General features: G+C 36.1%; 1 protein-coding gene across 1 annotated transcript; it reads left to right on the forward strand.

The window, feature by feature from the left end:
* The first annotated feature begins 10,110 nt into the window (after nucleotides 1–10,110).
* On the forward strand, nucleotides 10,111–15,113 carry LOC131051129 (protein IQ-domain 26). Its single transcript, XM_057985505.2, has 6 exons — nucleotides 10,111–11,199; nucleotides 11,906–12,071; nucleotides 12,403–12,738; nucleotides 12,822–13,049; nucleotides 13,395–13,508; nucleotides 13,672–15,113. Exons 2-6 carry the CDS (start codon nucleotides 11,946–11,948, stop codon nucleotides 14,455–14,457), a joined length of 1,590 nt encoding a protein of 529 aa, XP_057841488.1. The 5' UTR covers nucleotides 10,111–11,199; nucleotides 11,906–11,945; the 3' UTR covers nucleotides 14,458–15,113.
* The last annotated feature ends 1,536 nt before the right edge of the window (nucleotides 15,114–16,649 follow it).

Genomic DNA, 16,649 nt, shown 5'->3' on the forward strand with positions numbered 1-16,649 from the left:
GCTAATGCAGAAGTGCCAACCGGTATGTTGTTGGATGTTTGGATGTGAAACAATAGGACTCGCATCGGATTAAGATGCAATCACCGAATGAAGAAGATATCACAAGGTGAAGAGAAGATTGACAGCGAGTGTGCCCAACTGGATCATATGTGCATGTTTGAAGATATGCCTACTCAAACAGGGAAGCCATATTGGTGCAATGTCGGATATAGATGACAAGGATCTCCTCCCACCAGTAAGTGGAGATCATCTTCTATTATGCATGGAATGCATCATAGTCCCCCGAGATAAGATAGAAGAGTAGAAGGTAGGTGATTGAAGGCTCACACTGGATCAACAGGTGAAACACTAAGTTGCCTTAGGTACATGAAATCGGAGATGTGCACCGGATCAGCAAGGGCTAACATGATGAGTTGTCGGTACAGAGAAAGAAGGATATGTTTGTCACTTTGACAAACCAGTTGATAGGAGAACCGGTTAAATGATGAAGAAGGCAAGGTTGAGTAGTTGCAGACAGACAATGCAACTAGATTGCAGATGCGGACAAATGGAGATTGTTGAAGGTTGATGACATGGTGTCATCAAGGTGATTACTAGTGAGCATGTCCATCGGTGAGCAAGCATAGGTGAAAAAGTGAAAGGCTCCCATCTGATGAAGATGTGCATGAGGTAGTTTTTTAAGTGTGAGGACCAGTAAAGGTGATCCACCGGAAGAGAAGCAAAATGCAAGTATGAAGGTTACTGGTTAGGGTATAACCAACAGGGTTAGAAAACTGGTAGATGAACACAGTTGTGTGGTTGGTCGGTGATCTTGTCTGAACCGACTTAGACGGCTTAGCAAAAACAGACATCGATAGAGACGCCACATGGATTCCAAGTTTCAAACCAATGGACCATGCATTGTCGATGAGGTAGGTAGTGACTAGTTGGCATTGATGTCGACAACGTGTTTCATAGTTTGAGACTGATTAGAGGATAGAGATCTGATTTAGTGGCTTCATGATCAAGGCCGAGTGTTTAGGTGTTGATCAGGGTAGGTGAAGCTATCTGTGTGATCACTTCATAGGTGTTTGACAAGTGAAAACTGGAAGAGGTGTCATGTTTGCCAAATATGGTAAATGTGTTCTGGACGTAACAGGATTGGCAGAGTCTGATTGATCCATTGCAGGTGGTCGATCTCTAGAAGGAGATCTGATTGGATTTGGTTTGCCTTGGGGATAATAAAGAAACCTTAGCGTGCCATAAGTTTGAATGTCATTTTGGCGGGAAGGCTTGGTATAAATATGCAGATCGAAGACTAGATATAGTGCTGCTGCACAAGAGAGAGTGAGGCTGGTAAAGAGAGTGAGACTAGATAGATAATCAGTCAAGTGGTCATCGACAATTATAGAGGAGACTAAGTGTGTGAGAGAGAATTGGTTATAAGAGTCCAGCTAGCGAGGGTAAGGTAACTGGTAGACTATCATTGAGTTTTACAGTGAATTGCATCGGTGGTGACTAAACCGACAAAGAAGATTGCAGAGAAGAGAATAGAAAAGTGAGAATCTGTGAGATCTGGTAAGCTAAGAACCTACAGTGATCAGATAGAAGAGAACTGGAAGAGTGAAGAAGACCAATGGTGGCTAGCAGCAGTGTGTTAGAGAGAGAAGAGAACCGACAAAGAGCAGAGTATCAACAGAGAAGAGGTAGAGGTTGAACCAGTAAGGTTGCAACAAAGAAGAAAGATTGCAGTGGTTACATAACTCATTTGTAACCAGGAGATTACTTTTGTATATATTATATGATCTTGTAATCACTGAGTTGGAGCTCAGTGCAGGGGTTGGTGCTCCTTGGGTTGGTGCCCTAAAAGCAGGTGGTGGTGCTCCTTGAGTTGGTGCCCTAAAAGTAGGGGTGGTGCTCCTTGGGTTGGTGCCCTAAATGTTTTAACCGAATGTTTCATTGTGAGGTTGGATTGGCGCAGTAGTCTCCAGCAGCATTTCTCACAGAGGTTTTTCCTCGTACGTCGGTGTTATGTGATGTCCCTTTTGTGTGTGGTTGCATTTGTGTCATCCTCCTATCTAACTGATATGTGTGCTTTATGTTAGATCTGCTAACCAGTATATACACATAGGATAGAAAAGGGTAAAGTTTGGAAATCACCGATTCACACCCCCCCCGCCTCTCAGTGGCATCTTGTGTTCAACACACACGTCACTTCAAATAGGGGCAAAATGTAGACACCTAGAACTTGCACAACTAATTAAATGAATTTTATTCATTTAGTCATCATTTATTCACCTATTAATTAGACTAAGGTTTAACTAGTATCCCTATTATTCCAATCAACCTATTAATCAAATTATAGATTTGATTAAAATCCTTTTCTTCTAGCCTAACCTATTAATTAAAATAAGGTTTTATTAAGCACCATTTACCCATTTAATTGAATAAATTTTATTTATTTAATTAAAACCCCTTTTTCCCTTTTAATTGAATTTACATTTGATTAAAATCCCTTTGCATTTAAATAAATCATTATTTATTTGTGAATAGTCCCCCCACTTGCAAAATCCTACAAATGCAAGTTGCACCCCTTTTGGCTAAAATAAATTTTTTTTCTATCTAAAAAATACCTATTTCCCTCCACTTGCATTCTCCTACATTTTCCATTAGCATGCTAATATTCTTCTAGAATCCCTCTAATCCCTCATTAACTAGCCTAATTCCTCTAATCATGTCACATTCCTAAATTTTGGGGAGTCACTTCTCCAAATTTGCGAAAAGTCTTCAAAATGTGTTGAAGACTTTACCTTCTTCAACAAGTTAACTTGTTGAGACTTCTAAACTTGTAAGGCTCTTACAAAAGCCTTGAAGGTTATCTAACTTTCAACAAGTTAACCTCCAAAGTCTTCAAAGAGCATTTAATGCCTCTTACAAAGACATCACCCTAGCCAATGATGGTTGTCCCTTTGACCATCCTTCAACTTTGCACAAGAGTTTACCTCTTGGACAATAGCATGCTCCCTTGGATAATGACATTATCCAATGATGGAATCCCTTGAGGTTATCCCTAATTCTTACTTAGCATCTAATGTTTGCTTAGCATCCTCTCAAGCCATCTCAAGGTGACATTTGTCAACTTGGGATTGGATTAAATCCCCCTCATGGATTGATAACTTTCAATCCTAGCCCTTGTTAAGATTGCTCGATCTTGGCCATCCAATATTTCTCTATTTTCTCTATAAATAGAGCCCATTTATTCAATCTTAAGATCCATCATTTGTGCATCAAACTTATAGTCATTTTGCAAGTTATCAAGGAGCTCAATTTATCATCTTCAAGCACTTAGATCATCTTACTTGCATGCTAGTTTATCTTTCATCATGTTGATAGTATCTTGCTAATCCTATTTTCGTGCTAGCTTAATTATAGCCATTGTGCATCAATTTCATATCAATCTCCATGTTAGTTTGATTATCACACCTAAGCTTTCAATTTGGAATCGGTCTTAGTCTCATATCTTGCATTCCATCTTGCATTTCATTTTTTCATATCATTTGATCATCTAGCTAGGATCTTAGTTGCATTAATTTTGATCTTGGCATATCCTTCAATCTCATTTTTTAGGTTGACATCTTTAAGATCAAGTGCTCTTCCAAGTGAGAGTCACCTTGAATCTTGAAGACCCTTGGAGATAAAGGAACATGAGACGTGCTTGGGGTTCTTGATTTTGAAGCTAACTTAGTTTAGTTTCTATTTTGATTTCTAACTCTAACATAATGTTTCATGTGTGTGTTTGATTCTCATTTTGCGGATTCCACACTTTCTGAGCACACATTAGTAAAGCTCTAATTGAACTAATGTCAGTCATACCTAAGACCTTGTATGAAATTTTGGATGCTAGGAGACTAACAACAAATAAGGAAGATGAGAGATTGAAAGAATATGTATTAGTTAATTTATGCTCTGTGATTTTTGAAGAGGAGATTGCAAGGTTACTTAAGTTAGCTAAGCATGAGTTCAGGATTAAAATTGAAGTGGATAAAATAATGATTGGAAAATTTGATGAGGTTATGAAGGAAATAGAAAATTTTGACAAAAGCGTTACTTGAAAATCAATATGAAGTTAATCCGACAAAAGGACAAGATGATACTCATTCGTAAGCACAAAACATGCCATCTCAGGAAACTGATCAAACAAAGGATGATACTTCTATTCTGGAAGTACTGATTGATTATCAGGGAGGATTAAATGTGCTGGAAGATGTTAGAGTTGAGGATGCAGAAGATAAGGGTAAAGTTGATGTGGGTGAAGCAGTCAAAGTAGATGAGGTTGAGAATCCTTTGATAGACACTACAAAGAAGGGTGCAAAGAAAGTGCAGGTTGAGGTAAAGCAGGAAACCATTCCGGGAGCAAGAGACACTGCAGAGGTAGTGAAGGGAAAGCAAGTCATAGATGATCCAGAGTTTATTCAAAATCCGGTTAACCCCGCCTCTTTGTCCCCCATTAAGAAGCTTCAGTTAGCATCATTTGCTCAAGAAAAGGCCAATGAGGATCTTCTAAAGTCACACATTGAGGACAATATGTTGCTAACCCTAACATCCATTATTTTGGAGAAATTAATGCCTTCATTTGAGAACGATACTTCAGACACACCATCTAGGTAGTTGAAGAGTCTAATAAACTCCGTGGACAATCACTTTGAATCTTTTGATAAATTTGCTGAGGAGAAGGTTCAAAATGAATTCAATACAAAGAGGCTCCGAATTTTGAAAAAGATGATTGCAAATGACAAAGCCACATTAGATGCTTGTGTGAAGAGCATGAAGGATGCATTATCCAAAAGTGGAAACTTGTACAAATCATGCCTATCTTTGAAAAGGTTCACTGGGGACTTTGAGAAGAAATCTAAAGATCATGATAATGAGCTAGCACGCATATCTCATTCGATTGATCCTCTGTCAATTTATTTGAGTAGGCATGAAGATCAATTGATATTATTGCTTCAAAAAATCATAAGCTTGAACCATGATAGGGAGAGAATAATTGGAAGAGTTGGAGAATTTCGAAGTTGCATTACTCCTAAGTTAGATATTATGCTTAGTGCTTTCAAGGATACTCAAGATGTTATAGAAAACAATGATCTAGAAGAAATAAAGACTGCAGAGGCGCAAGCCTACCTTTTCAGTGGCCTTATAATGGTGTTGGAGAGTTTGAAGAAGGGCTGGGATAACCACTTGGTTACATTGAAGAATTATTATGCAGACATCTTCAAATTTTTGTGAGTATGTAAGGACTGTGTGTGCATATGTAAATAGCATTTTTGGCTTGAATTTTTTATCTCCAGAACCCTACATTTGCCATTTATGTCAAAGGGGGAGTGTAGAGGAGTGAAAAATATTGATCTTAGGGGGAGTTGTTGATTTTTGGAGTCCAGTAGTCATATTTTTGGTTGCAGTGTACAATATTTTGGTTTTGGTCCAACACTTAGTCATTTTTCACTAAGTGTTGCCATCAACGCCAAAGGGGGAGATTGTTCACAAGAGACACTGCATTGTTGTTCAGATGTTGTCATTGATGGCAACTGGAGTTAGATATTCAATCCGCAGTCCATAATTCATTCATACCAAAAGACTGATTGAGGTCCGGTGAGATAGAACAATGTATCTGACAGTGTATAGTATTCTGGGTGGTAGATCATTTGTGTTGAAAATTTTATGTTGTGGATCTCAGAGAAGCATTGTGGATGTGTAATATGCCTTATTCCAGGTTTATGGTCTCCAGTGTTGAGTTTTGAGTGAGTTGGAAGGTCTGATATACAGGTTTTTGGTTAGACCAGTGTTCATTAGCAGTAACGTGTGGAAATTCGTTGTGCAGATCGTGCAAAGTAATTTTGGTGATTGTTTGTGTGTTTGAGGATGTTAAGATGACATGTGGGAAGCATGTGGACAATTTGTTTTGATCTACATGATTGTTATAGATTGGATTGAACTGACTTGGGTAACATGTTTTATTTGTGTGTTATGTATTTTTAGGCCGACAGGAAGAAGACCTAAATTGATGTTGCGGATATATAAGACTGATTGATATGATCATTTTTGATATCAGTAGTTATGTGTGAAGTGTGTATGAGTGATTGTGTGCAAGTGAATGATTTGAGCTCTGAAATATAACAAAATGCCACAATAGAGCAGTGTAGCAAAGAAAAATAAGATAAAGTATTTTGTGCTTAACTAGAACTATATTTTGGCATTTGTAGATGTTGTTTATCAGTTCAGACATTCCAATTATTATCTGTAATCATTTGTAAGGAAATGAGCCTTCTGGGGTTGTATCCCTTATTGTAATTTGAGGAGTGAGCTCTAGGAAGTGTGCCCGAATGCATGTGCATTCCCCTTATGTAATATTATTATACTTCTAACAAGGTATATTATTATTGTGGGTCTCAATCCCATCGTAGTTTTCCCCTTAACCGGGTTTCCATGTAAAATTTTTGGTGTTATGGTGTTGTGGATCTTTTCTTTATGTGTTTGCATCTTTCTTTTGTTTAGTTGCTTTAAGTGGTTGAAGAATCAAATTAAGAATGTTAAAAATTGCAGAACATTGATTCACCCCCCCCTCTCAGTGTTCCTTGTTTCCAACGCACCCTTCAAGAAAATATATCTCAAAGAGGTTCATTGAGTCCATATTCAATAACACACATCATTAGGCATGTGAGAAGGTGCATACTCATCATATGTTAGTGAAGGTGAAACATGTGGGTCGAGCAAGCAAGAACACAACACTGTGCTCCTTAAGAAATGATGAATAAGGAGTAACACATAGAGGAGAGCCCTCATAAAATACATAAAGACTATATTTGTTAGGTTTAATGACATCTCATGAATACTATCCCTAGATGCATTAAGTGAGTATAGGATAATATTATAAAACATACAAATGTAGGAAGAAAATATGTGGTGAGGGTAAGAAAAGTATCAAGAAACAAATATTTAACAATGAAGTACAAAAGAGAGAGGGTCCAAACCCTAATCAAATCTAAAATAAAGGATAAAGTAATTTGAAATATTAGATCCAAAACTTAATAATGTAAGTAAGGTACAAAACTTAGGGAAAAATTCTATAGTGGTTCAAATGGCAGGTTCATCAAAACGTAAAGAAATAAAAATGCACGTTTACATAATCTTGGGGTGGATAAGTAAGCAATAAAATGTCATATAATACCCTAAGAATGAAACATGTATTGAAATAAATGCTTGAAAATAAAATGAATAAATTAATGATTCTTAACTATCTTAGAAATCCAATGTGTGTATGTTATGACAAATGTTTGGAAGTGATTTGTTGATATGTAGAGAAATCAAGAATGTTCAACAAATGTTTGGAAATCTAAGAGCTCATTGTTTATTTGTTAGGTTCAGTTTTGTGCATATGAAAGTGTTGTGTGTGAGTATAGAGTTATTCTTGGTTTGTGGATTTGCACTAGCATGTGTATAAACTTCATTGATGCCAGTTTCTATGATCTATTTTTAAATTTAATATTAATGACCTATAACAAGTAACTCACAATGTTTAGGAGCACTTTGGTGGAGTTCACTATGCAAGGATTGTTCTCCTTTTGTCAAACCCTTATGATACTAATTTACCAACTTTGACAAAGATTGATTTAAGAAAATATCTAGTCATTAGAGTATGCCCTATGATGAATACAAATTATTATTGATGGATTCTTTGAAATACTCTTCGAATGATTATACAAGATGGAATGATAGCTCTTTGATTATTTTTAGGTCATGTAAAAATGAATTAGGGTTAGTCCTTAAATATAAATCCAACTTGGTGTAAGAAAAATGTTTCTTGCTTTGAGCACACACATTTTAACTAGTTGGAAGAGTAAGGTTTGTTCCAAATTTGAATTTGAAATTTGAAAGTTTGGGATTTAATTTAAAAACTCGTGCAACTAAATTGAGTTAATTCCACAAATAGATATTGTATACGGTGAAAAATGATGATGAGAAACTATTGTAAAACCACAAAGATCCAACCACAACAAACCCTAGTCCTACAATAAAACATTCACCATACACCAATGAAGATTCCTAAGAACATGCAAATCAACAAATTGAACAATTATACCATTCACATGCCAAGTAGGGTTTTTATCTCCATTGTCTCCTATCTCCATTGATCTTGCTTGATATATTTGCTCTCAGATTTTGTATGTGTACAAGAGCTCAACAAAGAACATATTATGGTTGTGAAGTCGCTTGATCACAAGAAGGTTTGATTGCATAAAGTACTGATTAGGTAGACACATTAGGTGTTAGAAAGAGAGAAGATGCTTTAAAAAATGGAGGGATACGATTAAGAATTGAAAAGATAAATGGTCGACTAGGATTAAAGGGTAGGTAGAGGAAATAATAAAATAATGAAGGCGATAGGTAGAGAAAAATTAAGAGATAAATGACATGTGTCTTAGAGGAAAAGGCTAATGAATTAATTAAATAAACAAAAATTTATTTAATAAATAGAAGAAGTGGGACCAATTATATAATTAAAATATTTTTTTAATTTAAGGAAAAATAATTTAAATAAAAAATATATTTATTTAAACGAGGAAAAGACTAGAAGAGGCTAAATGAATGAATTAATTAAATAAGAATTTATTTAATTAATAGAAAACTTAGGATAAAATAATTAAATAAATAAAAATATTTATTTAATTAAGGAGGACAATTTTAGGTGTCTATAGATATAAAATTTGATGAAAAGTGGATGAACTAGAATGAAGAGAAGTATCTAAGCATTTGTGTAAATACGATTAGGCAAGATTAACAATAGATATTAACTTTCAACAAAAAATCATAGAGGATAATTATGCATGAGTTGGCATGTAAAACCTAGTTGGAAGACTTCAGTTGGTCCCAAATTTGAATTTGAAATCCAAAAGTTTGAGATTTATTTCTAAAAATTGTACAACTATATTGAGTTAAGTCCACAAATAGATCTAAACTTTGACGAAAAGTGGATGAACTAGAATGAAGAGTAGTCTCTAATAATTTGTGTAAATAAGATTAGGCAAGACTCATAATATTTATTAGCTTTCAACAAAAAAAATACAAATGACAATTATGCATGAGTTGGCACATACAAACTAGTTGGAAGAGTTAGGTTGGTCCCAAATTTGAATTTGAAATTTGAAAGTTTGAGATTTATTTCTAAAAATTGTACAACTAAATTGAGTTAATTCCACAAATAGATTAAAATTTAATGAAAATGGATGAACTAGAATCAAAAGAAATCTTTAAGAATTTGTGTAAATAATATTAGGTAAGACTCATAATAGAGGGTAGAGGGTCCTATAATGTAGCACCCTAACTTCACGTCCCCCAAAATTTCATGGTTCTATGATGTATCATTCTCAATTTTGTACAACTTACTTGTCAAGTCCTTGATAGTTGTACGCTAAGCCATTTTAATTGATGCATTGATGTGGCATCACATAATTTGTTGCATTTTAGATTTGAGGAAAACTTCATTGAAAATAAGTATCATATGACTATAAGATGCTCTCCCCTATACTCTAACTTCCAATGAAAAATAACAAATTATACCAAAATGACTCAAAACTTCTTCTTTTTTTAAGTACTCAATTTCCCCCTCTATTATAAATACTAACATTGGAGACAACTACTAAATTCAATTCTACATTAAACTTTGGTCCTCTAACTTCTGTCTTAATATTTATTTTTAAATGTAATGTACCTAGTTGTTGAGGGATTTGGTGATATGATATTTTAAAACAATTTTCGAAGTCAAAGATATGGGGCAGTAGCTTTTTCTCTACCAAACTTTTTTTTTGCAGAAAAAAAACATTTCTTTATTTGCTCATAACATACTTTTAAAAAATGCCCTTTGTTTATTCCTTTCTAACATCCTTTTCACCAATCATGAAAATACTCATTCCTCATCCCCTCACATAAAAAATCCAACCCTTGAATGACTTTATAGAGGAGAATGTCAAAATACAAGACAAAATTCTCATAGTCTGTTCCATGATGAAAATATAATCCTGGGAAATCATAAAAATCAAATAGGAAAAGACTAAATCTAACTGTACTCCAACTCAATCCTCCAAAAAAACATGCCACATGTCTTCACAGAGCTCACATTAGGGGCCTGCTCAGACCCTTAATCCAATTATAATCCAAAAAGCTCAGATAACGAAACAGTTCGATTGCCCAGTCAAATCATAGCATAATAAAATAAATCACGAGTCCAAAGCCTTTCTAAGCTAAAGACCACAAGATTTAAAAGATTTATTAGAAAAATCCACCCAAATTAGCATATTGGAATCTCACGGATTACACGTCAACCTGCACAAGATCAAAACGTAAAAATAGTGGTCGTTTGCAGATCCCCAGATGTTAGTACATTTCAGACAAACCCAAAAGAGAGAAATTTAAGACTAATTAGCCTTAGCCCATGATCCATCTCAGAGCTTTGGAATTTGACACAGTCTACTAAGCTAAAAAGAATGATTTTGTGTATATTTATATATGCAATGTATATACATACAGTGGTCGGTTGGGCTTCCCAATATAATTGTGTGGAGTACACAAGATCACATGCAAAATCGGGAGAGCTTGCAAAACGTCACTTGTTGGATGTTTGTATTTGTTTCTTCTTGGCCCTTCTCATTTCTTTTCTCTTTTGTTTAAGCTCTAGGTAAACAGTGTGAATTGTTCAATCCCATTTCTTGCAATCGATCTGACATTTGTGCAGAGGCCATGATGTGCTGCTGCTGCTGCTGTTATATGCTCTGTATTTCCTTGTGAGAAACTTGGTACAGTGTCCTTTTTATTTCTCCTCCAGTACAAGTCACAGTCTGGTACTAAATCAGTCAAAAACAAGGAGCCTTCTTGGAGGGTGCCCCTGGTCATAGTGGGGATCCTCTGGTTTTGTACTTTGTCTGCATGTAACAGAGCTCTGACCTTCGGAAATTCTGGGCTTCCTCAATTGGCTTGACTTTTACTTAGCCTAGATCTTGGTTACAGAACTTGTTTAAGTATAATGAATTTGTGTTCCTGAGTCAGACCCACTTTCAGAAATTTGGCGTTCCCATCAGGTTTTTGCAGGGAACCCAAATGATACATTGAAAAGGAATAGCCTGGGCAACAGCAAAAGAGCATTATTTCGTTCTGCATCTACTAGTACAGGTATCAATTGTCTCTTGGCCATTTTCACATGGGCTATTTTAATTTTGTGGGACTTGAGATGTTTTCAGTAATCTATGATTAATGGGTGGTTTTCAATTGATTTATGGATTAAGGTTTGGGACCTTTTTAAAAATGTAGGATTACTGGGTTCAAAGCAAAATGAATTGCACATGTTGGTTTTCAAAGCTTAATACGAGATACGAGTTTGTTTGTTGAAAGCAATACAATGAATGTCAGACATGTCGGTTCTGTTTGTCTTTTACGCAGAGTGCAAATTGAGAGTGGATGGAATCGGTTCTGATGTTTTTTAGATTAGTGTATGAACTAAAGCTTAAGAATAGGCTTTTTCACAAGTGATGTAGAATTATGGGGTTATCTTGAATTAGTATCTGGTCAAAGATTTGGAATCAGGCCTTTTATAAATGTAGCAGTATTGGGTTCAATCATCAATGCAGAATGAATTGCGTTTATGGGTTTCGAAGTTCAACAGAATTTCAGATATTCTAGTGGATTGAAGTAATTTAATGAATGTTAGTCATATGGATTTTGTCTGTTAAGTGAAAATTGAGTGTCGACAGATGGTGTTTCGATTACTGTACGGACTTATGACTAAGCTTGGGTTTGGGGTTTTTCAAGTCATGTTGGGATAGATTACATTGTTGTTATAGGCAATGCAAAGCCAACCCTGAAGCTTTTGTTTGTGTAGGATATTGAATTGTGCTTTGTGGTAAGGAGGAATTTGCACAATGGGTAAGGCTATGAGATGGATTAGAAGCATCCTTGGAATGAAAAAAGAGGCCAAGCAACCCCGTCAAAGCCTACCTCTTCTTCAAGATGATAGACAGGAATTAAGATCAGGATCAGATGTGTCTGTGAGTATATTAAAACTCCGACTTTTGCAAGCTCCATTTGTTTGTGTTTATAGGATTTATTCTTATTTCTTGTGTATATTAAAACTCCGACCTGATGCAGAGATGGACATATGCCTATGTTTGTTAGTTAAATTGGAGTCCCAAGATCATTTTTATTTGTGTGTAGCGTTTTTCCAGTTATGTCCTGGTTTATGTACTTCGTTGCAGAGGGATACAGCACTTTGCATATACATACTTAAAACTGTAATATGAATAGTTTTGTATTTATTATTTCTTACGGGATTCTTAAGTTTCTGTTAGTTACGGGCTGATTTCATTTGTTTTGGGACAGACTAAGTCAAAATCAAAGGATAGACGGCGATGGAGTTTTGGTGGAAGATCTGTTAAAAATGCAGATACATATTCAGACCATGGTTCTGAACTTCTTGCAGAGCCCAAGGCTTTGTACATTGAGAATCATAGCTCAGGACAAGAGCACGAGCAAAATAAACATGCTATAGCTGTGGCTGCTGCAACAGCAGCTGCAGCAGATGCAGCTGTTGCAGCTGCCCATGCAGCAGCAGCTGTTGTCCGGCTAACAAGTACTGGATATTCTTTTGCCTATGGAGGCACAGACATTGAGGAATTTGCAGCCATGAAGATTCAGTCAGCATTCCGAGGATACCTGGTATGTAAATTTTCCTGCTATTTATCTAAGGTGCATGTTGTAATGGTATAACAATATGACAGGTTTGTAACTGAACCTTGCAGGCAAGAAAAGCACTATGTGCCCTGAAGGCTCTGGTTAAATTGCAAGCATTGGTTCGTGGGAATATTGTGAGAAAGCAGGCAGCTGAAACACTGAAATGCATGCAAGCCCTTGTAAGGGTTCAGGCTCGAGTTCGTGCCCGCCGAGTTAGGAAGTCTGAGGAAGGACAGGCAGTTCAGACAAAACTTCTGCAAAGGCGCCAAGCGGAATCTTATTCAAAGAAATCTGTGGTAAACACTTGCGATTCTAGTTCATTGATTTTTCTTCTCTAAAGACACATTTTTGGGGCTTCATTTTATGTATCACGAGATTTATGAAGCCTAGCATCTGCAAATGAGTGTGTCTCCTTTGTAGACTGTATGCAATATGGTTGAAGCAAATCTTCTTTTATTCACTCTCAGATTTAATGAATTTTCATTCTGAGTCTCAAGACAACCATATCTGTAACTATGTGGATGCGAGCAAATCTTCTTCCATATGCAAGGACGTTTATTATGCTTACTTCATAAGACGTTTTGGAGAGCGAATTCACTTTGTGTCTCACATTACCATCAATTGTGTATTTCCATGTGCAGGAAGGAAGGAATCTGAATACTGCTGGTTTTGGTGAATTGGAGGGCAGAGTGCAAAGCAGACAAACTACTACAGTAAAAAATGATAGAGGGTTACTTTCTGCGTACACTCAACATGTAAATATTTACTTTAATTGGTTCCCTAGGGATTTCCCCTTCCTGTTCAGTTAGATATTTTCCTTGTAGTGCTTTTCTAAAGTTAAGAAAACAGGGAGCATGTGGAAGTTTGAAGTTTGCCTGTGCATGTTTAAGTTCTAATGTCTCTTGCTTGGGTGAACAGGATATGGAGAGTAGCAGCTTAGATGGAAGTGCAAAGATTGTTGAGATGGATACTGGAAGAACAAAATTGAGTTCAAAGAAATGGATGGCATCAATATCAGATTCTATTTCAACAGAGCCAAGCATATCCTCCACTACTTCTGCACTTCATTATCCTCCACGTGCTAACCACATTCCTCAAATTTCTCATCGAGTTCACCCTTCTCCAAACTCCAAATACTCAAATCCTACACAAGCTTCAATTGAGACAATCCCTCCAATATCTGGACTGTCCATTCCTAGGCCAACATCAGATATATTAGTTTCTCGAGATATCAGCCCTCAAACTATGTATACAGATTATGGCTATGTTGAAGATGGTGCATTTTCAACAGCACAGAGCAGTCCTCAATTTGCAAGCTCAGCTGTCTCAGGTGGATGGAAAAGAGGCCCATTTACTCCTAGAAGTGGATATGCTGAGAGTTACCTTGATGGTTATTCTGCTTTTCCTAACTACATGGCTAATACTGAATCTTCAAGAGCCAAGGTTCGTTCGCAGAGTGCTCCAAAGCAAAGACCAAGTACTCATGACCGAAATGCAGTATTATCGAAAAGGAGAATGTCTTTGCATACTGCAGTGGATCACAAGTCATACCTAAGTAGTGTGCAGATGCAAAGATCATCTTCTATGGTTCCATCAGTTCGCAATGGATTTCAGTATCCCAATCCCCTTAGTCTGGACAAATCAACTGTGTCTCTAAGACATGGTGAATTTGATGTAGCTTCCATGGCAAGTAGTCGCTATTAAATTTTTAAGTTGAAGTATTGTCTTCTGTACAAATTAACAAAGTGTATCCAGATTGATGCATGGTGGATCAAGTTGAGTGCCACTTCCCTTATTGTGTACTAGGTGCTTCAAGATATTTCACAGTAGTACTCTGATGTGCCCTTTTAACCTATAATCCTGAGCACTTTCAAAAGTAGGAGAATATCATTATGATTGATTTGTATAATAGAACAAAACAGTTTTGAGTTCACAAAAAAGCTGCAATTTTTATATGTTGATTTTCTAGTTGCTATTATTATTAGCACCTTGAATTGTAGCTTGGTCCTAGACTCCTGATGAGTAGAAGAGAACACAGGATAATCATGTTCTTCACAAAAACCAAGGATTGATAATTCCTGGACCTGTGATTCTGTAAATGTTTTTCTTATTGAAGCTAATTGTAGAAGTATAGCTGGTGTCCTAATTTCTATACCATTCATGTAAGGCTAAATGACTCTCTACAAATGTTACAGTTCGACTGCACTAATTCACCATGAGACCATCTTTTCTGGTCCATGCATGCTCTCCTCCTTTGTACACAGAATTTTGTTGTATCGATCCATTCAACGATCAAAAAAGGATTCACACTTTTGTGAACAAAATCATAATATCAATGGACAAACTTTTTGAGCCTATAATTGAGTTTTTAATAGTAATGTTGGTATTGATGCATGGCATGCTCTTCTACTTTGCACAGTGTTTTGTTGTATTGATCCATTCAACTAATAAAGAAGGATGCACACTTTTGTGAACAAAATCATAATATCAATGGACAAACTTTTTGGACCTATAATTGAGTTTTTAATAGTAATGTTGGTATTGGTGCATGGCAAAAGATCAATTTATTGCACCCACTTTATACGTTTATTTGCCTTCTGACATAACAAACAATCATTGAGATATGATATGACAATAACTACCATAAAATAGCTAGAAGAAATTAGTGATCCTTCTGTTAGCTAGAAGAAATTAGCGATCCTTCTATTTTCCACATTGTTTATGTTGACAAAGAATGCCTTATCTTAGTTCATGAAGTTGATTTGAGTATTCACATTATTAGAATCATGCTTTTTAACTCTAAAATTTGTTCTTGATGGTTTCTCAGAATGCGTCTTTCAGAAAGACTTTCCTTTCTGTCTCATGAGTGAAAAATATCCAGACATAGAAGACTAACTTTTGACAACCATCATGACAAAACCTTATTACACTGGGGAAAGGTTTAAAAATAGATACATCACATTAAATTTTAAGTTTTAAATGTTAAGTTGGCTCTTCTATCATTGTTATGTTGATTGCCTGCATGCAAAATTTTCCATTGACCACCTAGGTCCTTGATGCCCTGCTCCCAGTTAACCTAACTGTGCTTGGATTGCAAGATAGCTCATAAGGTATGAGACCTTTCTTTAAGCCCAGGTGAAACCTATATTCTATAGAGTGTAAATGCTATAGTCCTCTCAGAATCAGAACTAATGAAATCAGGTGTGGGCCTCCCTACATTTAGAATGCCCTGTACAGGACGCCACATTAACAAGAGGACCTGCCAGCAGGTTTTTGAATCCTTGATGTCCTTATTGGATGCACCCAACTTATTGCTAAATCTCAGTCTCACTGCCCGCGTAGAAATGTCATTGAATTAAGCTACCTGTTTGTAGGGTCCAACATTCCATGAATTAATCATTGAACCTTGAAACTCTTTGATCTTTAGAATGCATTGACTTTATGGTAGGTGATAATAAATAAGGGAATATTTAATAACCATACTACAATAATTTGGTGACTGGGTGTTACTCTTATTCAACTCTCAATTTGCGTGGTCATATTCCTTGCATATTCTGCGTGAATGAAAACTATCTGATGGCCAAAATACAAAGCTAAAGAAGAAAAATCACAGAAAAAGAAAAAGCCAAGGCAAATTGTATTTTGCATTTTCAAAGACGAGAGAATAACTGGTGTTTTAAGCAGGTGAATCCTGATGAAAAACACATCACATTACAAGAGAATATCATGAAGGCTGTAAGGATACCATTTATGAGGACATTGTGATCATGAGATTACTGTTCTCACACACTTTTATCATTATATAGATGAAATCCACAACTGACAAAATCTTTTTACAGCTCATGCTACGCTGTCGTTTATGTGCACTGGGTCCTTCTAGCCATACACATTTAGGA

The sequence above is a fragment of the Cryptomeria japonica genome, chromosome 3, assembly GCF_030272615.1.
Source record: "Cryptomeria japonica chromosome 3, Sugi_1.0, whole genome shotgun sequence".
NCBI lineage: Eukaryota > Viridiplantae > Streptophyta > Pinopsida > Cupressales > Cupressaceae > Cryptomeria > Cryptomeria japonica.